This window comes from Macaca thibetana, chromosome 18 (assembly GCF_024542745.1).
Source record: "Macaca thibetana thibetana isolate TM-01 chromosome 18, ASM2454274v1, whole genome shotgun sequence".
NCBI classification, from domain to species: Eukaryota; Metazoa; Chordata; class Mammalia; order Primates; family Cercopithecidae; genus Macaca; species Macaca thibetana.
The window spans coordinates 9,797,577-9,821,423 of NC_065595.1; the positions used below are offsets into that span (position 1 = coordinate 9,797,577).

General features: G+C 35.6%; 1 protein-coding gene across 6 annotated transcripts in view; it reads left to right on the top strand.

Annotated features, from left to right (window-relative positions):
• Nucleotides 1-23,847, top strand: part of RTTN (rotatin) — a 195,437-nt gene that overhangs the window by 74,631 nt on the left and 96,959 nt on the right. For all 6 annotated transcript variants that reach the window (XR_007721266.1, XM_050767810.1, XM_050767812.1 and 3 more), the window contains 5 exons: nt 3,450-3,638; nt 4,245-4,484; nt 7,357-7,501; nt 14,395-14,549; nt 19,878-20,097. Coding sequence is in view for 5 of the 6 variants with exons in the window: in XM_050767810.1 (XP_050623767.1) it covers nt 3,450-3,638; nt 4,245-4,484; nt 7,357-7,501; nt 14,395-14,549; nt 19,878-20,097 (949 nt within the window). In the remaining variant the exon portion in view is untranslated. The remainder of the gene's footprint in view (nt 1-3,449; nt 3,639-4,244; nt 4,485-7,356; nt 7,502-14,394; nt 14,550-19,877; nt 20,098-23,847) is intronic.

The window sequence follows — 23,847 nt, forward strand, 5'->3', positions numbered from 1 at the left end:
TTCCATCCTTGTAGTTTTAACTGTTTTGTGTCCTTAAATGTACTGGTTTTTTTTGTAAGAAGTATATAGTTGAGTTTTTTTGGTCCAATCTTAAAGTATTTACAGTTTTAATGGAATATTTTAATGAATTTTACATTTACTAGAATTACTTATATTTTTGGATACAGATTATTAGCTTGCTGTTTTCTATTTGTCCAGTGTCATTTTTTTTTTCTTTCTTTTTCCTCTCTGGCTTATCTTGATTAATTTTTAAAATTAATCCATGTTTTTCAGCTGTTAACTTGTAGTTATACATACATTAAGTATTCTATTTATTTATTTATTTGTAGCAATTGGGATCTTGCTCTGTTGCCCAGGCTAGTCTTGAACTCCTAGCTTCAAACAATTCTCCCACCTCAGCCTCCCAAAAGTGTTGGGATTACAGGCATGAGTCACTGTGCCCAGCTAAGTATTCTTCTATATATGTTATTTCTATATATTTTATACAGAGGATTATTTTATAATATAGAGATTATAATTTACTTTCTTGACTGTGAATTAGTATTTTTACCACATCCCAGACAATGGAAGGACCTTAGAACACATTAACTCCATTTAATTGCTCTTCTTTTTTTTTTCTTTTATTGTCAGGTATTTAAATTCTATAAGATGTTATTATAATTATTTTATGCAGTAAATACTCATTTAGGTTTGTATACCTTGGTCGTTTCTGTTACTTTTTATTGCTTTTTTGGTTTTCCTGCCTCCATCTGAGAATTTTTTTTTGAAGAGATTTTTATTATTTAATGTAGTACACTTACATTAGCAATGATTTCTGTCAGTTTTTTTTTAATCTAAAAATTCTGTTTTAAAAAATGTTATCACTAGGTATAGAATTCTAGGTTGGCAGTTGGAGTCCATTTTTTGTAGGAACATTACTGTCAGTTTTATTGTTGCTTCTTTGAAGGAACTGTGTTCCCCATTCCCTTAGGAGTTCCTTTAGCTGTATCCCACAGCACTTTGCTTGCTTGCTTATTTATTAGGGAGAGTTTATTTTATTTTTATGGGTACATAATAGTACATATTTATGCAGTACGTGTGATATTTTGATATAAACATACAGTGTATAATGATCAAATCAGAGTAATTAGGATGTCCATCACCTCTAATATTTATTGATTCTCTGTGTTAGGAACATTTTAGATCTGCTCTTCTAGTTATTTTGAAATATACAACAAATTGCTGTTGACTATTGTTACTCTATGGTGCTGTGGAACACTAGATCTTATTCCTTCTATCTAAATTTTTATGTACCCATTAGCCATCCCTTCTTAATTCCCCCCTTTCCCACCATCCTTTACAGCCTGTGGTAATCATCATTCTACTCTTTAGCTCCATGAGCTCATTTAAAAAAAAAATTTTTTTTTTTTTAGCTCCCACATACAAAGGAGAACATGTGATGTTTGTTTTTGTGTGCCTGGATTATTTCAGTTAACATAATGACTTCCAGTTCCATCCATGCTGTTGCAAGTGACAGGATTTCATTCTTTTTTATGTCTGAATGATACGCCCTTGTGTATTTATACCACATTTTTAAATCCATTCATCTATTGATGAACACTTAGGTAGATGCCATATCTTGGTTATTGTGAATAGTGCTGCAATAAACATGGGAGTGCAAATATCTCTTTGACATACTGATTTCCTTTCTTTTGGATATATACCCAGCAGTGGGATTGCTGGATCATATGTAGGTTCTGTTTTTAGTTTTTTCAGGAACTCCATAATGTTTCCAATAATAGCTGTACTAATTTACATTCCCACTAATGGTATATGAGCATTCTCCTTCCTCCATATTCTTGCCAGCATCTGTTGTTTTTTTGTCTTTTTGATAAAAGCCTCTTTAACTGGGGTGAGATATCTCATTGTGGTTTTGATTTGCATTTCTCTGATGATTGATTGATTTGCATTCCTCTGATTATATGAGAATTTTTTCATATACCTGTTGGTCATTTATATGTCTTCTTTTAAGAAGTTTCTATTCAGATCTTTTGCCCAGCTTTTAATTGGATTATTATTATTATTTTGCTGTTAAGTTGTTTGAGTTCCTTATATATTTTGGTGGTTAATCTCTCACCAGTTGAATAGCTTACAGGTGTTTTCTGTCATTCTGTAGGTGGCCTCTTCACTTTGTTGACTGTTTCCTTTGCTACACAGAATCTTTTTAGCTTGATATGATCCCATTTATTTATTTTTGCTTTGCTTGTCTGTGTTTTTGAGGTCTTACTTAATAAATCTTTGCCCAGGCCAATGTCCTGAAGCATTTCTCTGATGTTTTCTTCTAGTAGTTTCATAGTTTCAGGTCTTACATATATGTCTTTAATTCATTTTGATTTGATTTTTATATGTGGTGAGAGACAGAGATCTAGTTTCATTTTTCTGCACATGGATACCCAGTTTTCTGAGTACCATTCATTGAAGAGACTGTTCTTTCCCCAAAGTATGTTCTTGGTGCTTTTGTTGAAAGTTGACAAAATGTGTGGATTTATTTCTGCATTCTTTATTCTGTTTTGTTGGTCTGTATGTCTGTTTTTATGCTAGTATCATGCTGCTTTGGTTACTATAGCTTTGTAGCATAATTCAAAGTTAGGCAGTGTGATGCCTCCATTTTTGTTCTTTTTGCTCAGGATTGTTTTGGCTGTTTAGGATCATGTTTTGTTCCATATACATTTTAGGATTTTTTTATATTTATTTTTGTTCCTTCTAGGATGCAAATTTACATGCATGTTAGATTATTTCACCATGTTAAAGGAAAAACTTGAGACAAAATATACATGCATGTGTCTTTATGATAGAACAAAATTAACTTTGGTTTAAGAGATATTGCTGTTGAATCTGTTTTTATTTCTAAACATATTTCTTGGTTCTTGTTGAATTTATTGATGATGAAACCATGTTATCAAGTGAAAATAATAAGTTGGAATTCAGTCACTTAGTGACCTCTGTGATCATAGGCAATTCACGTATCAGCTTTAAGCCTCATTTTGATCATTTGTAAAATAGGTATCATAGTGCCATACCATCTAACTATGAATGAATGATACAAAATAAGCAGTGTTTGGCATAAAGTAAATATCAGTGTTTTAGCTGAACACCTTTTATGTTTGGTTCACTATATTATTGGGCCCTGACTTCAACGAATGTTAGTTATCTCCGCAACAACTCTAATATAGCATAGAATGTGGTAAGTCCTCAAGAAAGGATTTAAGTATTCTGGGGAGTTTAGAGGAGATGAAAAGAATAATTGAAATACTATATAAATTATGATAACTGTTTAAAATAGGGACTAAGAGAAACCTTTGCATTATTGTGGGTTGGGAGGCATTGAACTAGCCCTCATTTGTGACTCTGTTTTTGAGTAGCATTTAAGAATTTGAAAGTTTATAATTATTTGTACACATTTTCTTTAGGTATCATCTACCTGTTCATGTAATCAGACACCATGCTGTGAGTCCTTACTCCATAGTTTTGCCCTTATCTGCTGATTGTTTGGACTTGAAGCCGGTGTCAGATATGCTGAGAATAGCTTGGAACCTGTCATGGTATCATGGGAGTGATAATCTGTTGAAGCAAATGAACTCTGAAAGTAAAACGCAAGAGTAAGCTCTTACTTTGTTGAAAAAGCATTTGCAATTAATTAATTGTAATTAATTAGTTAGGTTTTACTTTTTCCTTAAGTCTGGTAGCTTTTTCCCTTGATATCATCTGATTCTGCTTTTTAGCAGTTATAATTTTCACTTTCTTTTAAAGATTACATGTGTTTATTACTTTTCATCTATTATACAAGAAAATTTTAAATGAAAAAGCATTTTACTCTGTACTGTTATAGAGGTTAATGTCTGATTTGTTCATAGATATGAATCACTAGGAAAGGGGTTCTGGATTAGAATAAAATCTCAGTAAGTATATGCATGAGCGTTATCATTAGTGTGATGTTGATTACTTTTGAGTATCTTAATATTCTAATATGTCTGTCTTATGTGAATAAAAATTTTTATGGGAAGAAAAGTCATTATAAACATTTGGGGTGCCAATGTAAAATCCTAATATTGGCAGATATGTATCAGTTTTTCTTTTGGCTGTAAGTCAATCTTTTGTTAAAAGAAAAGATAAAACAACTTTTGGGAGAGTTTATAATAGAAATAAATGTGAGATTTCATTTAAATAGCTTTATGTTCCTCCTTCTTTTTTTTCTTTTTGTCTAGATTTTTAGATGCATTGAAGTTATCCACAGAGGATGTCCTCACTCTGAAGATAACACACATGGCTAGTGGGCTGCAGGACTGCCTCCATTCCATTGTTCAGGCTGCAGCCCACAGGGAAGTTAGGGCTGCTGTCACTAGGATGAGTTTTTATCTTCTGAATGACAGATTGTCTTTAACGGGTGGCCCTGGTCCCTGTGGGGTTACCTTGAAGTCCTTGGCTTGGCACACAGCACTGAACAGGTCAGTGTAAGGTCAAGGCTGCCAGTTTCAAAGACCTGGATTGTATTGCATTTGTGTTCATCTCCTAACCTTTGAAGATAAGAGTCTATGCCCTTACTGCTGCTATCATAGAAAGAAAAACTCCAGGATTTGTATCATCTGTAAGAATAGCCAAAGAGAAATTTTTAATTTAGGTATTGCATTGTTGAAGGGATTATTAATAAACTTATAACAATTTATTATCATTAGAAAATTTTACCTCACAAAAGTAAATAATTAGGGTAAGACATGGATGAAAAAAATTGAATGTTTATTTCTATCCATGTTATAAATGAGTTGAGACATCAGTGAATTGATTAATAGGTGTGGTACACCTGCCACAGGCTGTTTTGTTTTGTTTTGCTTTTGTTTTGTTCTTAAGTAAATTGTATCATTTTTCTTTTTACTCTCAATTTCATGAAGTTGATTGCCATGTGGAGGTCCTTTATAGCAGTTAATTGGGAAGGCTCTAGCTTGTCAGTTTAACATGCTTAACTTGTAGCAGATGGTTGCATTTGCAACAAGACTGATAAGCAACTGCTGCAAGCAGGTTTTCATTTTATTCTTCATGTGACTTTAGTATAAAATGTATAACTTTATTATTTAACATAAAATGTGCAGTTTTTAAGCTGCTAGGTTAAATGAGTTCCCAAAATATGAATTCCTTTATTAGTTTAGCTTTAAAGATTAGTTTATCTGATTAGGCTTTCCAGTGGTGTGCTGGTGCCCACTAATACAGCCTTGTGAGAGAGCTGATGGTTGAATTTTCAGGATTTTTGTAAGTTGATTGTTAAACACAGCCATTCTTAACAATCATATAAACTTACAATTAAATAAGTTATATGAAAAATAAAGGTAATGAATATGCAAACATCACTTTCTAATTATGTGGCAACATTTTACTGTTATCTTTGTTCTTAGGTTATGCATACATGTACACTACAGGGGTATGTATTTTATGGAAATAACTACAGTGGAATGCCAGTGTGCATCTCTTCACAACTTCATGTTACATGGGTGGCTCCAAATTGTCTGGAGTGGGTTATTTACACCATGGAAATTGACAAACACAATAAGTCAGCACTCTACTTCTGTTAGACAGTTACATATTTATCAGCACACTCCGGCATTTAAACAGTTTTGCCAGTTGAAGAATGCATAAATCCTTCACTTTAAATAAATTTAATATGTCCCTATTTGTCAAAAGAAATTTTAACATAAAAGCTGATTGTATTCATTGCACTAAGTTTTCTTTCTCTTGTGAATTAAAACCATAGAAATAGTATGCAATACCGCATTACAGGAAAGACTCTCAAACTGTGGGTCAAGGAAGCCTTTAGAGTGTTTCAGATTGCCCAGTAGCAATAACTATATGTGAGCATCACATTTTTATTGTTAGTTTCCTCAGGACTAGTGTTAAGTGGAGAGCATAGACTGTGTATATGTTTTTTATATATATATAATATTTATCTCATATTTGGTTTTTAGGTCTGTGCTTGATCATGGCAACACAGACACTACTGCCTAATTTATAAATATTCATGTGTTTCTGCTGTATTATGTTTCACTAAAGAATGTACCAAGCACCATTTAAGTTGTTGGTTCATCTTAGATAATTAGTCAAAAAGGGTGATGTTCCTATTTATCATTAAACTCAGTGAAAGCAAAACTAAAACTTGTTCATACTATTTTACATGCTATTTTTCATTTCATTCCATCCTTTTCAGAGTATTTTTCTAATCTCAATTTTCATAATCCGATACTTGCCATCCTACGGAGCTGAATGTCATTTTGGGGATGTGGGAATTTTAAGTAAGGAAAAATAATAATGAGACAAACACCACATTACTAAGAAATATAGCATTATATAAATATAGCATTATATATAGCATTATATATAACTAAGACTGCTTAGTTTAGTATTCATGTTTTAAAACTTGCTAGCCGTATGACTGGGGAAAAACGACTTAACCATATTGTTGCTTGAGTCTTCTTGTCTTTGAAATAGAGGTACTTACTTCACACTGTTGTTATGAAGTTTGACAAAAACCCTGCTCTTAGAGCATAGGCTGGCACAAGGTTGGTGCTCAATAAATGCTGAATATTAAGATTCGTATTATTGTCACTCTTATTAACATTTTGATGCAATTGCTTTAGATTTATAAAAAATAAAACATTACAGATAAAATTGAATCTCATATCTCTTCCTGATTGCTTTTTTAAAAAATGATTTTCCAAACTACTTTTCCCTTTTAAATAAAAGTTTTATTGTCTACTAATCTTTTAGCTCTCTTAAACCAGTTTTTTTTCTTTTTAAAGAAATCTAGGAAAATTGGCTCATATCCTTTTACTCCAAACTTACATCCTAAGTCTACCTTCTGTGTTTTCCATGCCTCTTACAAACTGGTAGTATCCTTGCAGGACTTTTTTCCCCCCTCACTTTATTACCTTATTTTTTCAAGTTGGTCAGAATTAGGTTTGAAGTACTAATCCTTATCAGTGAAACATGGCATTCTCAGTATGAAAAAGCAAGTTTCATTGGACAGTTAGAGTTAGTGTTTTTCCCCTTGGTATTTTTTTGGTACTTTTCCTGAATTTGTTATTTTTCTCTTATGATATTTGTCACTTCTAGTTATTTTAGTTACTTGTCCACATGTTTTTTCCACTATAAACTCATGTTCTTGAAGGCAGATACCCAGTTTGTTTCAACTTTGCATTTTTCAAAGCATTTAGAACAGTGTCTCATAAAATAGCGTCCTCACAAGACACCTGTTAAGGCCCCATATCTGTGATGAACAGTGGTATTGTGTATTTTAAAGCGCTAGAAACCATGATTATTGTCTTTTCATTATAGGTTTTTACAAGTGCTTCCTGCTTGCACTGAAGATGAGAAACTGCTAATAGATATTGTACATTTTTTAAATAAATTAATAAAAGAACAAAGAAAAAATTATTCACTAGAACTTCTAAACTGGATTCTCGAATTACTTCTTAGACATGTAAGTGGTGTTATTAAGGAATTTGGATTTTAAGTTTGGGAAGTAACTTATTCGTAGAAATCATTAGCATTATATTATGGAAAAGGGTAATTTTATATTGCCTGCGCTCGGTAAAGTCGTCCTTATGTAATGAATGGCTCATAACATGCCTTTCCTGATACGATTGTGAATGTGTTTATTAAAATTTTGTACAGTGAATGGGACCTACAGTCTTGTGTTTAATCACACCTGTTCTGCATGTGAACTTTCTGCTGCAACTGTATTTTTAAGTGGGAATTTCAGTTCAGGTGGCAGGGGACAGGGTGGATGTCCAGATAGGCATGTTGAGAGTTGGCTAACAAAGCCAATTGAAGGCAGGAGGGGTATAGTGATGGTGAAATTGTGAAGAATGAGTAAAGTGTGCTCAGGCTTTAAATAACGGCTGCTGGAGTATTTACCCTTCTAGCCCCCACTACTCTTAGATTTTTAGCTCTTCTAAAAATTCTAAATTTTTTTTTAAAGACAGAGTCACACCCTGTCACCCAGGCTGGAATGCAATGGCGCAATCTCGGCTCACTGCAACCTCTGCCTTTTTTGGGTTCAAGCCATTCTCCTGCCTCAGCCTCCTGAGTAGCTGGGATTACAGGTGCCTGCCACCATGCCTGGCTGATTTTTGTGTTTTTAGTAGCGACGGGGTTTCACCATGTTGGCCAGGCTCGTCTTGAACTCCTGACCTTCAGGTGATCCACCCACCTTGGCCTCAAAGTGCTGGGATTACAAGCGTGAGCCACCGCGCCCAGCTCTAAAATTTTTCTAAATAGCTATTCTAAATATTTTGGCTATTCAGATTTCTTATTCTAAGAAGTCCGCGAAGAACACAAGAAGCCAGGTCCCTATTGTTGGTCTATCTGTCTGTTTATGTATTTATTTGCAAATACCATATGAATTTACTCAACTTAGGTAAGATAAAGCTTTATACAAATAAGAAAAAAAAAAAAGCTAGAAAAGAGGGCCTAAACTGATAGAGGAGATAGTGGATCTCATAAGGCAAATATGTTTCTTCATATATTAATACATTTGCAAAATTTAGAGATAATTTTCTGTAAAAATATGAATTCCTGTGTTGTTAGACATGCTGATATAATGTTTGTGTGTATATAAAACTTATTTAGATGTTTATTATTGCCTTAGCCTATTTTCTGTTGTTTCTAACGTAATACCAGAAACTGGGTAATTTGTAAAAAACAGAATTTATTTCTTATGGTTATGGAGTCTAGGAAGTCCAAGTTTAAGGGGACACATCTGGTGAGAGCCTTCTTGCTAGTGGGGACTCTCTGAAGAGTCCCGAGGTGATGCAGGGAATATATGGTGAGGGGGCTGAGCATGCTAATGTGCTATCTCAGGTTTTTCTCTTCCTACACAGCCACCAGGTCCCCTTCCATGATAACCCATTAATCCACTGCTCCGTGAATGGATTAGTCTATTCATGAGAGTAGGGCCTTCATGATCCAGTCACCTCCAAAGGCCCCACCTCTCAATACTATTACTTTGCGGATTAAATTTCAACACGAATTTTGGAGGGAACGTTCAAACCATAGTAATTATCTTTTCCTTTATTGTAGACTGGTGAAAATTGGGACTGTTTTGTTCATTATTGCATACTCAGCATTTACTATAGTGCCTTGCCCATAGTGAACTGTGAATACTCAGTAATAAACTATGTAGTTAATTACAAGAAGCACACAAAACCTTAATTTTGTAACTTGTTAAGGTTTAACAAAAATGGAAACCATGTATTATGTTCAAGGTTACTTATATATGCAAGTATATTTATAGAGTGAATTTCTGGAATTGTAATTGCTGAGTCAAATTGTAGAGGTGTGTGTGTACTGAGGTTTTGTGGTTTTATAAATAGGTAACTTGTTTTGAATTAGATGGAGGTTTTTTCATATTTGGTCTTTTTGTGAATTGTATCTTGATGTCCTTGCTGGTTCTCCTCCACATTTGGGTTGTTAGTGTCCTTTCATTTCTTCTTTCCTGTCCTCTTTCTTTTCTTCCCTTCCCTTCTCCCTTCCCTTTCTCCTTCGTTTTTTCCTTCCCTTTTCCTCTCCCCTCCCCTCCCCTCTCCTTGGGGCATGATTTCATTCTGGTACCTGCAACTTGGACATTAGTGTAGAGATCTTTCACGTTTTGATTAAATTTATTCCTAAGTATCTTAATTTTTTTTGGTAGCTATTTTAAATGAGGTTTTTTTTTGGGGGGTAGTTAGTGTATAGAAATGCTACTGATTTTTTATATGTTGATTTTGTATCCTGCAACTTTATTGAATTCATTTTTAAGTTCAAAGTTTTTTGGTGGAGTCTAGGTTTTTCTAGATTTAAGATTATATCATGAGCATAGAGGGACAACTTAACTTGCCTTTTTTTCTAGTGTGGATGCCTTTTATTTCTCTATAGACTAATTGCTCTGGCTAGGATTTCTACTACTGTATTGAATAGACATGGTGAGAGTAGACATCCTTATCTTGTTCCTGATCTTAGAGAAAAAGCTTTAAACTTTTTGCCATTGAGTATGATGTTAGCTGTGGGTTTTTCATATATGGCCTTTATTGTGTTGGGATTCCTTTTCTACTTATTGAGAGTTTTTATTATGAAAGGATGTTGAATTTTGTCAGATGCTTTTTCTGCATCTGTTGGTATAATCGTGTGGTTTTTGTTCTTAATTCTGTTAATTTGTTGTATCACATTTACACATTTGTGTATGTTGAACCATCCTTGCATCCCTGGAATGAATTCCGCTTGATTATAGTGAATGATCTTTTTATTGTGCTCTTGGTTTCAGTTTGCCAGTATTTGGTAAAGGATTTTTATATCTGTGTTTATCAGGGATATTAGCCTGTAATTTTCTTTTCCTGTAGTTCCCTTGTCTGGCTTTGGTATCAGTGTAATGCTGCCATCATAAAATGAGTTTGGAGTTTTTAGAAGAGTACAGAGATTAGTATTAATTCTTCTTTAAATGTTTGGTGGAATTCAGCAGTGAAGCCATCAATCAGGTGTTGGGCTTTTCTTTGGTGAAAAACTTTGTATTCCTGCTTTAATCTCCCTGTTATTGATCTGTTCAGATTTTCTGTTTCTTCATGATTCAATCTTGGTAGCTCTATGTGTCTAGGATTTTTTCCATTTGGTTGTCCAATTTGTTAACATGAAATTGTTAATAACAGTCTCTCATGACTTGTATTTCTCTGGTATCGATTGTAATGTCTTCCCTTTCGCTTCTCATTTTGTCTGTCTTCTTTTATTATTAGTCTAGCTAAAGATTTGTCAATTTTGTTCATCTTTTCAAAATCTCAATCCTTGATTCTGTTGATCTTTTCTATTGTTTTTCCAGTTTCTATTTCATTTGTATCTGCCCTGATCTTCATTGTTTTCTTACTTTTTACTAAGTTTTAGCTTCATTTATTCTTCTTTTTCTAGTTCCTTGAGGTTGTTTACTTGATATCTTTCTTTTTGACATAGATGTTTATTGTTACATATGTCCTTCTTAGACCTGCTTTTGCTGCATCCTGTAAGTTTTGGTTGGTTTTGTGTCCATTTTTGTTTGTCTCATGACGTTTTAAAATTTCCCTTTTAGCTTTTTCTTTGACCCATTGATTGTTCAGAAGCATGTTACTTAATTTCTATGTATATGTAAATATTCCAGAATTCCTTCTTTTGTTGACTTCTAGTTTTTTATCATTATGGTCAGAAACAATATTAGATATTATTTCAATCTTGTTATATTTGTTGAGACTTGTAACACTGTACATGTAAATTACTGTTAATTTTGTAGTATGTCGTGTTGATGTATATTTTATAATTTATTCATAGTTATGAAATTAAAATTCCTACAAGAATCTAGATGATTGTACTATAATTTTAATGCAGTTTTTGAAAAGGATTTTTGGTCCAGTTATGTTTACTTATTTGACTTTGTATGGTATTAAACCTTTCTTCGGAAAGCTTCTACTTTATCTCATATATTATCACCACAAGTGTTATAAATAATAATACTTTTAAGAATGCACAAAAGCGAACTTAAGTATTAGCTGTCAGGTGGGTTTACTCCCTAAATATTATGCTATGAGATAAATTAATATGTGTTATATAACTATCGATGTTTAGGATAAAGGGAACCTGGAAATAGAAAATCAAGTACCTTTTAAAGTTTATCCTTTGAAGTGAGTGAAATAAGTGAGAAATGATTTAAGAAGTTCAGTAAAATAACATTTCCAAGTAAATTGCTTTGAATGTATGGACATATGTGAAAAGATACACAAAAGCTGTGGTTGCAAAAACAAAATTAGGCAGATATGAATGCCTGATTAGTCAGAAGAATGCTAAGAGGAAGTGAAAAGAAAAATCAGCTAACTTCCTGAGGGAAGATAGGAACTTTCTCTTGTGAAAATTTTTTCGATGTGTTTTATCAAGACAGTCATTTATTACAAACATACTGTAATTCTTAGGCAATTTAGGAGTTTATTGTACCTCTAATCTGTTTTTAATATGATATTTTGTTTATAATAACCTAGAAGTGCTGAATTTGAATACCTTTCTTTTTGGAATGCATTTTTTTGATAGAAATTCATAAATGTGGGGCTCTTGGTTTTTTTTTTCTTTTGGTGAAGCTCAACAGAACTATATAGCATATATATTTTCCTTGGCTGACTTTCCCATAACGGGCTCATGTGCACCCAGACTTTATTGAGGGTCTTGCACACACTTTTGGCATAGCTTGCTGATGGATGTAAAATTGGATATGAGGAGTGGTAACTGTGTGCGTAAAGAAAATGAGCCATCATTATAGCAGTTGTTGCCTTTTAGAGGTCAACAGTGACAAAATAATGGCCCAAGTAGTTGGTTTATAATTAGGATTGAATACTAATGTCTAAAGACAAAAACTTCAGATATGATTAAGCACTTGACATCTGTAGGCATCATTAGAGACATCTTATTCTACTCTGTTGTCCTTGAGAAATGGTAATTCACCCTATATTTTAGAACTGTTATTTGCTGAGGTTCACTGAATTTCAATGTTAACATGTAAATCAAAGGTAAAAAGAGAAAAAATCCTCAGGAATCTTCAAGTGGAAACAAGTTATTAATAGGATGAGATTCTTTGGGAGAATCTTAATTTTTAGGTATACACATACCGTATCAGTATATTCATGTATTAATGGTAGCTTCTACTTAATTTTTATCAGCATATCAAAATTAATAATTCCTGATAATGAAAATATGTTTTACAAGATGGAGTTTGCATCTTGATATAAACAGTTTGTTCATTTTGCCAGTAGTTTTGGGAGTCAGAAGGCATGTTAGTGTGAGTCAGCTTTTGGATATTTAGGGCTCAAAACACTGTAGAAAATATATTTATTTTTATGGTTTACTAAATGTGTATCTCGATTCTTTTATTCACATATGAAACATAAAAGTTGCAATTATGTCTTATGCAATTTTAATTTATTCAAAGGCATATATTGCTTAAGATAAAAGAAAAAGTTGGGAAAAAAACTATTTAGATGTTAAAACACAGTAAAATGAGAGCAAAATGTCTCTACTAAATAGTTTCCAAAAGCTCTCAGTTATATTACTAATAATTGTATGTATCTCTATATACTATAAGAAATTTAGAGGTTTCTTTACATATTTTCATTTCTTTTCCCTAAAGAGAATGCAGTTAATTTTGAATTGAGTTCTTTAGGTGAAGGATTTTATAAGAACAATAGGTACATTTTGATTGTATCTCTTTTTGTATGTTGTTATGTGCACTAGTGATGTGACACTGTGCTGAGGATGGAATATTAACTAGCTTTGGAGTAAGATGCTTCTAGCTCTGCCCTTGTGTGTCTATGACTTAGATAGTTATTTAACCTCTTTATAAATCTGTGTTTCCGTCTGTAAAACAGGAATGAAAATGCAAATCTTCTAGTTTAGTCAAAAAGTCAAATGAAATCTTACTATCTTTTTTTTTAGCACAGTGCCTGAGACATCATAGATGATTAATAAATATCCCATATATGTATTAATGCTTCTGATTAATGTAACATTTTCTTTTGTCAATATTATTAGAAATAATCCTTTATCTATTTTTTTTTTTAGTTGGGAAAAGAGGAAAGATTTTAGAAAGCACTAATATTTGTTTACTAGCCTATCAAGTTGGCAAAGATTATTGCAGTAATAATTCACATAGCATTGGCTTGGGCTCTCTGGGTCTTTTCACATCCTGTGTAATTGTATGTATTGGTACAGTTTTTACAGGGACAGTTTGGCAATATATATCAAAAAATTAAAACTAATATATTTTGATTTAGTAGTTTTATTACAGAATTCATACATAAGATGAAATCCAACTTGAGTACACTGTGTGTTGCAGCTTAGTAAATTTATGCATCATTGATTATCCAGGAGTTAGTGTGGTAAATCCTTATTGTTGAAAAACAATCAGATATTAAACTAATGTTTTTGCAGAAATATTATTAATAGGAAGTAGGAAAAAATGGTTACAGTAATGTTTTTTTCACTTGATATAGGTTTGTGAAAAATGTATAGTTTTAATTCTGTTTATATTCTCGGAAACAAAAAGGAGAGTTATATATCAATATATAATAGTGGCAATTTCTGTGTGGCATGATTATGTGTGGTTTTGTTTTTCTCATTCTCCTTTTTTTCTATTTTCCATGATAAATATGTTTTTTGTTGAGAACATATTAAACATCTTTTGAATTTAGAACATCTCTACTAATGCAGTAGAGGCCCACACCTACTAGTTAGGTAATATAACTCTTAATCTAGAATGTGGTTAGCAACAAAAACCTTTATAGGAAACAATATATAGTTCAATTAGTAAATATATTTTTTACAAATTTCCTTTTTTAGAATGCAAACCCACTGTTAGACCTCTTGGTTCTGACAGAGTCACAGGCACGAGAAGAAACAGATGATATCCGGACTGCTGTCAGGCAACAACTTCAGAAAGAACTGATGGCTCTTTTTGATACCTTGCTGCTCAATTTCATGGAAGTTACTGACAGGTACCATTTGTAACATTGCAAGTTTAGGTGCATTTATATAGAACCTAATTTTTCTTTGATTTTCAAAGTTTTACTTTGTACTTCTTTAAAATTAAGGAATACTTCTTTCAAATACTTAAGTAATAATCAGTTGTAGTGTTCTGTTTGTTTTTGTTTCAGTTTAGTCTGTTACAGCCCGATTGTACATGCTTGGTCTCCTTCACTACATACATGCATGCATGCACTCACACATATGCACACACACAGCGTTTTGTTCTCTAGGGTTTAAATTCTGGTTCTCTCTTAATTATCTACAAATCTACTTGAGCAGTCATACCTATGCCTGTGACCTTATGATTTTCCTTACACTGACTTTCAAATGCATAGCTCTACTTATGAATTCTATTTTTAAAAAATAAAAAGTTAAGGTGAAAGTCACTATGTTAACCATTTTAAAATGTGCATTTGAATGGTTTTTAGTATATCCATAATGTTTTGCAACTGTCACTACTACCTAATTCCAGAATGTTATCATCACCCCCAAAGGAAGCCTTGTATCCATGAGAAAGCCCCTCCCTATTCACACGTTCCTCTAGGCCCTGGCAGCCACTAGTCTTCTTTCTATGTCTGTGGATTTGCCTATTCTGGATATATCACATAAATGAAATCAAACAATAATGTGACCTTTTGCCTCTAACTTCTTCACTTAGCATCATGTTTCCAAGGCCTTTGCATGCTGTAGCAAATATCACTACTTCTTTCTATGACTGAATAATATTCTATTTATAGATATGCCATGTTTTGTTTATCCATTCATTCCTTGGTGGACATTTGAGCTGTTTCTACTTTTGGCTATTATGAATAGTATTGCTGTAAACATGCATATACAAATTTTTGTGTGGACATGTGTTTCAGTTCTCTTGAGTATATAACTAGGAGTGGAATTGCTGGTTCATATGGTAACTGTAATGTTAACTCTATGTTTAACTTTTTAAGGAAATGCCAAGCTGTTTTCCACAGCAGCTATACCGTTTTACATTCCCACCAGCAATGTATGAGTGTTTCAATTACCTCATATCCTCACCAACACTTGTTGTTATAGCCATCCTAATGGGTGTAGACTGGTATCATTTTGGTTTTTATTTGCATGTCCCCAGTGAAAAATAATTTTGAGTATCTTTTCATATTCTTATGGCTATTTGTGTATCTTCTTCAGAGAAATGCCTATTCAACATCTTTGAGGATTTAGCATCAATGTCCATCAGGGCTATCAGCCTAACATTTTCCTTGTTTTGTCTTGTTTTTTGCTTTAAATATGTCCCAGAGATTCTGGTACATTGTGTCTTCGTTCTCATTGGTTTCAAAGAACATCTTTATTTCTGCCTTCATTTCGTTATTTACTCAGTAGTCATTTAGGAGCGGGTTGTTCATTTTCCATGTAGTTGTGTGGTTTGGAGTGAGTTTCTTAATCCTGAGTTCTAGTTTGATTGCACTGTGGTATAAGAGACTGTTTGTTATGATTTCTGTTCTTTTGGGTTTGCTGAGGAGTGTTTTACTTACAATTATGTGGTCAATTTTAGAATAAGTGCGATGCAGTGCTGAGAAGAATGTATATTCTGTTGATTCGGGGTGGAGAGTTCTGTGGATGTCTATTAGGTCTGCTTGGTCCAGAGCTGAGTTCAAATCCTGAATATCCTTGTTAATTTTCTGTCTCGTTGATCTAATATTGACAGTGGGGTGTTGAAGTCTCCCACTGTTATTGTGTGGGAGTCTAAGTCTCTTTGTAGGTCTCTAAGTACTTGCTTTATGAATCTGGGTACTCCTGTATTGGGTGCATATATATTTAGGATAGTTAGCTCTTCTTGCTGCATTGATCCCATTATCATTATGTAATGCCATTCTTTTTCTCTTTTGATCTTTGTTGGTTTCAAGTCTTTTGTATCAGAGATTAGGATGGTAACTCCTGCCTTTTTTTTTTCTTTTTGAGACGGAGTCTCGCTCTGTCGCCCAGGCTGGAGTGCAATGGCCGGATCTCAGCTCACTGCAAGCTCCGCCTCCCGGGTTTACGCTATTCTCCTGCCTCAGCCTCCCAAGTAGCTGGGACTACAGGCGCCCGCCACCTCGCCCGGCTAGTTTTTTGTATTTTTTAGTAGAGATGGGGTTTCACCGGGTTAGCCAGGATGGTCTCGATCTCCTGACCTCGTGATCCACCCGTCTCGGCCTCCCAAAGTGCTGAGATTACAGGCTTGTGCCACTGTGCCCGGCCACTCTTGCCTTTTTTTCTTTGCTTTCCATTTGCTTGGTAAATCATCCTCCATCCCTTTATTTTGAGCCTATGTGTGTCTTTGCATGTGAGATAGAGTTCTCGAATGTAGCACACTGATAGGTCTTGACTCTTTATCCAGTTTGCCAGTCTGTCTTTTAATTGGGTCATTTAGCCCATTTACATTTAAGGTTAATACTGTTATGTGTGAATTTGATCCTGTCATTATGATGCTAGCTGGTTGTTTTGCCTGTTAGTTGATGCAGTTTCTTCATAGTGTCGATGTTCTTTACAATTTGGTATACTTTTGCAGTGGCTGGTACCGGTTGTTCCTTTCCATATTTAGTGCTTCCTTCAAGAGCTCTTGTAAGGCAGGCCTGGTGGTGACAAAAGCTGTCAGCATTTGCTTGTCTGTAAAGGATTTTATTTCTCCTTCGCTTATGAAGCTTAGTTTGGCTGGATATGAAATTCTGAGTTGAAAAATATTTTCTTTAGGAATGTTGAATATTGGCCCTGACTCTCTTCTGACTTGCAGGTTTCTGCAGAGAGATCTACTGTTAGTCTGATGGACTTACCTCTGTGGGTAACCCAACCTTTCTCCCTGGCTTCCCTTAACATTTCTTCCTTCATTTCATACTTGGTAACTCTGATGATTATGTGTCTTGGGGTTGCTCTTCTCGAGTATCTTTGTGGTGGTCTCTGTATTTCCTGAATTGGAATGTTGGCCTGTCTTGCTAGGTTGGGGAAGTTCTCCTGGATCATATCCTGAAGAGTGTTTCCAGCTTGGTTCCATTCTCCTTGTCACTTTCAGGTGCACCAATCAAACGTAGATTTGGTCTTTTCACATAGTCCTATGTTTCTTGGAGGCTTTGTTCATTCCTTTTTATTCTTTTTTCTCTAATCTTGTCTTCATGTTTTATTTCATTAATTTGATTTTCAATCACTGATATCCTTTCTTGGTGACCTTCGGATGGGGTCTTTGAGTGGACGTGCTGTTTCTTTCTGTTTGTTACTTTTCCTTCTGACAGTCAGGCCCCTCTGCTGCCGGTCTGCTGAAGTTTGCTAGAGGTCCATTCCCGACCCTGTTTGCCTGGGTATCACCAGCGGAGGCTGCAGAACAGCAAAGATTGCTGCCTGATCTTTCCTCTGGAAACTTTGTTCCAGAGGGGCACCTGCCAGATGCCAGCCAGAGCTCTCCTGTATGAGGTGTCTGTTGGCCGCTACTGGGAAGTGTCTCCCAGTCAGGATACACGGGGGTCAGGGATCCACTTGAGGAGGCAGTCTGACCCTTAGCAGAGCTCGATTGGTGTGCTGGGAGGTCTGCTGCTCTCTTCAGAGCCCTCAGGCAGGGACGTTTAAATCTGATGAAGTTGCGCCCACAGCCACCCCTTTCTCCAGGTGCTCTGTCCCAGACAGATGGGTTTTTTTTTTTTTTATCTGTAAGTCCCTGTACGGGGCTGCTGCCATTTTTTCAGAGATGCCCTGCCCAGACAAGGGAAATCTGGCAGTCTGGCCACAGCAGCCTTGCAGAGCTGCAGTGGGCTCTGCCCAGTTCGAACTCCCCAGTGGCTTAGTTTACACTGTGAGTGCAAAACCAGCTACTCAGGCCTCAGCAATGGCGGACGCCCCTACCCCCACCAAGCTTGAGCGTCCCAGGTGGATCTCAGACTGCTGCTGTGCTGGCAACGAGAATTTCAAGCCCGTGAATCTTAGTTTGCTGGGCTCGATGGGAGTGGGACCCGCTGAGCCAGACCACTTGGCTCCCTGGCTTCAGCACCCCTTTCCAGCGGAGTGAACGCTTCTGTCTCTCTGCTCTTCCAGGTGCCACTGGGGTATGGAAAAAAAGAACTCCTTTAACTAGTTTGGTGTCTGAAACCCAGGGCTCTGGTGGGGTAGGCAACCCAGGGAATCTCCTGGTTTGTAGGTTGTGAAAACTGTGGGACAAACACAGTATCTGTGCGGGAGTTCCTCAGGCTCAGTCTGTCATGGCTTCCCTTGGGTGGCGGAGAAAATTCCCCGACCCCTTGCACTTCCCCGGTGAGGCAACGCCCCACCCTGCTTTGGCTCGCCCTCTGTGGACTGCACCCATGGTCCAACCAGTCCCAATGAGATGAACCGGGTACCTCAGTTGGAAATGCAGGAATCACCCGCCTTCTGTGTCCATCTTGCTGGGAGCTGCAGACTGAAGCTGTTCCTATTCGGCCGTCAGGCGGGCAATCCCCCCCGACCTTTTTTTTTTTTTTTTTCTCCTTTTTTTGAGAACGGAGTCTTGCTCTGTCGCCCAGGCTGGAGTGCAGTGGCGCGATCTCGACTCACTGCAAGCTCCGCCTCCCGGGTTCACGCCATTCTCCTGCCTCAGCCTCCCGAGTAGCTGGGATTACAGGCGCCCGGCTAATTTTTGTGTGTGTATTTTTGGTAGAGACAGGGTTTCACCTTGTTAGCCAGGATGGTCTTAATCTCCTGACCTCATGATCCGCCTGCCTCGGTCTTCCAGAGTGCTGGGATTACAGGCGTGAGCCACCGCACCCGGCCTTTTTTTTTTTTTTTTTTTTTTTTTTTTTTTTTTAAAAGAGATGGTAGTCTCACTGTCTCACCCAGGCTGGAGTGCAGTGACACATTCTTAGTTCACTGTAACCTCAAGCTCCTGGGCTTAAGAGATCCTTCCGCCTCAGCTTCCTGAGTAGCTGGGACTGTAGGCGTGCACCACCACACCTGACTAATTATATTTATTTATTTTTTTATTTTATTTCATTTTTGTAGAAATAAGTTCTGACTGTGTTGTGTTGCCCAAGCTGGCCACGAGCAGTCCTCCCACCTCAGGCTCCCAAGGCGCTGGGATTACAGGCGTGAGCCACTGCCCGTGGCCCAGTGTAATTGTTACTTGTATTATGTATGACATTCTCTAGTTGGTATTTTATGCTTTCCTTGAAAAGTCTCGTTTTGATAGAGAATATTTTCTGCCATTTTGTCTAGTTCATTTTTTTTCTATTATTGTGAGTTTAAGTAACCTTTTATAGCCAGTAAGATAGCCCATTAAGCCCATTATACTTCCTTGGTGGTTGATTTTCCCTCTTCTGCGTACATAGGAAATGCTCGGAACTTCTTTACGTTTTTCAAACACAGCTGGCTCTGAAACTGCTCCAGTGTCTGAAAGTGACGGATGCGCCTCATTTCTATGGCCTGCCGTCCCTTGAGCGGACCTTACGAGGGATGGCTAACCTCACTGCGTTTCCGGGGTGGAGCTCACACTCCCCTCTCACAGAGCCTCTCGATATCTGTGTGAAGTACTTGTCAGGTCTCCTTGAGGTAAGTAAAAATAACGCCCCCCCGCCCATGGTACTTATTTACTATTTACTGATTGCTTTTATTTTGTGCCAGACCACAAGTGCATTTTATGTTACTCTATTCAACGTAGAATATTATGTATTGTTTATATAAGTCATAAATAGTGAAATGTTTTAGTGACTTTTATTAATTGATAAGGAAGGTCACTTTTATAAATACCCTGATTTTCAAAAAAATAAATGGAAACTTTTGATGCTCAAAGGAAGTGTTCACTAGAGCATTTCAGATTTTGGATTTTTGGATTAGGGATGCTCAACCAGTAAGTATATGATACAGTATTTCAAAATCCAAAGAACACAAAAATTCAAACACTTCTGGTCCCAAGCATTTGGCATACGACATACTCAGTCTGTACAATGTTAAAGGGTATTTGTTGTTTCTTTTTATTCCAGTTTGTGCAGTTTTAGATGCTACCGCTATGAACATTCTTACCTTTTGGTGAAAATGAGCATCTTTTTTGAAATTTTATCTTTTGTTACTGAAATATGTAAATACAGCCAATTTTTATACATTGGCCATGTATCCAGCAATTCTTATTTCCAATATCAAAACAAAAACCTTTAATTTTTCACCCTTCAGTATGCTGTTTATAGTTTTTTTTGTCAATTAAGAAAAATCAAATAAAGGAAGTTTTCTTTTGTCCTGTTTTGCTAGGAGCTTTTTTTTAAATTCATAATTATATATTGCTTTTTTCTGCATCTTTTAGGATAATCACACGATTTTTCTCTTATATTCCATTATTGATTGATTTTAAAATGTTAAACCTTGCATTTCTGGAAACATTTCAGTTAGGTTGTGATGTATTATTCTTTTTATATATTAATGGATTTATTTTCTCAATTTTTTAGAATTCTGAAGTTTTTAGAATTATTCTACCTATTTTCTCATGTAAAAATGTTTTTCGAATTTTGCATCTTTTTTCTCTTAAAGAATTTGTTAAGTTTTTAATATCAAAATCATTCCATTCTTATGACTAAAATGGGAGAATGACGAATTAATGCAGCAGGGAGATTCTAAGAACATGACCTTTTCAACCATTTTAACTCTTTTCCTTTATATAACTTTTTTTTTTTTTTTTTGGAATAGCTGATTTGCATTAATATGATTTTGTTCTCTAGTGTTAGATAGAATTTGATTGTGAAACAATCTTGGCTTGCAGTTTTCTTTTTGGGAAGATAGTAAATTATGAAATGACCTTTTTTTTTTTTTTTAAAATAAAGACAGAATCTTGCTCTGTCGCCCAGGCTGGAGTGCAATGGCGCGATATTGGCTCACTGCAACCTCCGCCTCCCGGGTTCAAGTGATTCTCCTGCCTCAGCCTCCCAAGTAGCTGGGATTACAGGTGCCCACTACCACGCCCAGCTAATTTTTGTATTTTAATAGAGACAGTGTTTCTCCAGGTTGGCCAGGCTGATCTCGAACTCCTGACCTCAGGTGATCCATCTGCCTTGGCCTCCCAAAGTGCTGGGATTACAGGTGTGAGCCACCCTGCCCAGCCTGAAATGACTTTTTAAATAGATCTGAAATCATTCAGAGTTTCTTTTTATGTGTTTCAGCCTTAGTAAGTTGTGTTTTTGTAGAATTTAAAAACTTTTTATCTAATTTTTAAAATTATTAGTGTAAAGTTATTCATCAAATCATCTTACTTTTTAAATGTCTGCTGAATCTGTGGTGAGGTCCCCTTTCATTCCAGACATTAATTATTCCTTTCTCAGTTTTTCTTGATTTGTCTTCCTAATAGAATGAACCTTTGGCTTTGTTGATTCTCTGTTTAACATTTTTCTCCTGTTTTATTTCTGCCAATATTTATTATCTCCTACTTTTAGTTTAGTTTGCAGATCTTTTTCTAACATTTTAAGGTAGAGGCTTACATCATTGATTTTTTTAAAGTCTTTCTCAAATGTGCATTTTTAGCTCTAATCCTCTAAGCATGGCCTTATGCCATGTTTTTACTATCATTAGGTCAAAATATTTCTGTTGTGATATAATAAATATGACAGTGATATGGTTGTACATAGTTCTGTGAGAACAGCCTCATCACAGTGGCCTGACAATTTTACATGTCTGCCGTTGGGCTTCATAGACAAGGCATAACCACAGCTGATCTAAATCTTGGCAGAATTTCCCATGATCCTTCTGTAACATGAGAATATGAAAGGCTTATGAGCAGCTGACTATACAAGGTTGATTCTTATTTATTTCACTGTCTATTAGGAAGTGAGGAGCCTGTTATTGGTTCCTAGGTTCCGATGAGCACTGGGCTTTCTGCCTTGCTCTCCTTGGGGCATAACTACAGGTTATAAAACTGCTTTACTGCAACTTGGCATGGGCTTCTCAGCAACAGAGTGTCTTACATCTGTGTTATAGTCATCTGGTCCCTTTGTTTCAATGTCATCCTGTGCAAAGGATACTAGGAGCTGGCACCTTTGACTATTTTTGCTTTTGCTGTTTATGTAGGTAATAAACTGTCTGAATCTAAAAAGTACTCATTGTTTTCTTCCTGGACAAATCTGTCAGCCTTGTTTTGATTGTTAACCGTGTTAGGACCTCGAGAATGACTCTTGTAGGAAGCATTGTAGAGTTAGATTTTGAAAGATAAGTAAATTGATAGCAATAGGAATAGACACTCTAGACATGGAATTCTCTGATAAAATTGTATCTGTAACCTCCTGTTTTTTTTTTTCATGCTGTGGGTGCCTTCTTGCCATTATATAGTCTCTACCTACTGCCAGATTATTTTTCAGAAACATAAATTTTTCAGTCCAGACTTCTTTTCAAGAGCCTAAGTCTCAATAATTTTGCATTTTGAGTTTTGCCTCCTTTGTAGTTTTTTCCCATGTCTCTGAATTTTCAGTTACATCTGGCTGTTTTTCCAAAATAAAAATGCGTTTTAAAAAGACTACTTCTCTCATACAGTTTCCTCTCTTTTAGGGGTGGCAATCTGTACAAAAAATTTAAGCTCTAACTTATTTATTTCCTTTTTAAGGAAAAGGCTTCCTTTTGTAAACCTTTTCTTATTCTTCCAAAGTTGGATTCTTACCTAATATTGTTTGGCCTTTACTGTAGGTTATATACCTGTAACAATTTATATGTGGCTATTACTTAATACATTTTATTTTTATTTATTTTACTTTCTTTCTTTGAGACAGGGTCTTGCCCTGTTGCTTAGGCTGGAGTGCAATGGCACAATCACAGCTCACTACAGTGGCAACCTGCTGGGCCCAAGTCATCTTCCCACCTCAGCCTCCTAAGTAGCTGGGGCCACAGGTGTGCACCACTACATCTGCCTGTTTTTAAAATTTTTTTGTAGAGATGGGTCTCACTATGTTGCCCAGGTTTGCCTTGAATTCTTGGGCTCAAAGGTTCTTCCCACTTCGGCTTCCAAAAGTGCTACTATTACAGGCATGAGCCACTGTACCTGGACCTTTATTTTGTTTTCTGCATTGCTCTAGTAGACTGTGAGCTGATAAGTATCATCTTTGGACTATTTCTACTATCCCATGGCTACTTCATTGACCTAGCATAGTCATTTGCTAGGTCATGTAAAAAAAAAAAACATTTTTACATAGTGGTTAGTGAATCAGTTAATTAATATAAATGCTACATAATACATATATATTGGGTATAGTTTTTAAATTAAAATGCAGTTTGAAAAACATTTTGGAAATGTGACATAAGTGATTATAAAAATGTTTTATTTTTGTATTTTTA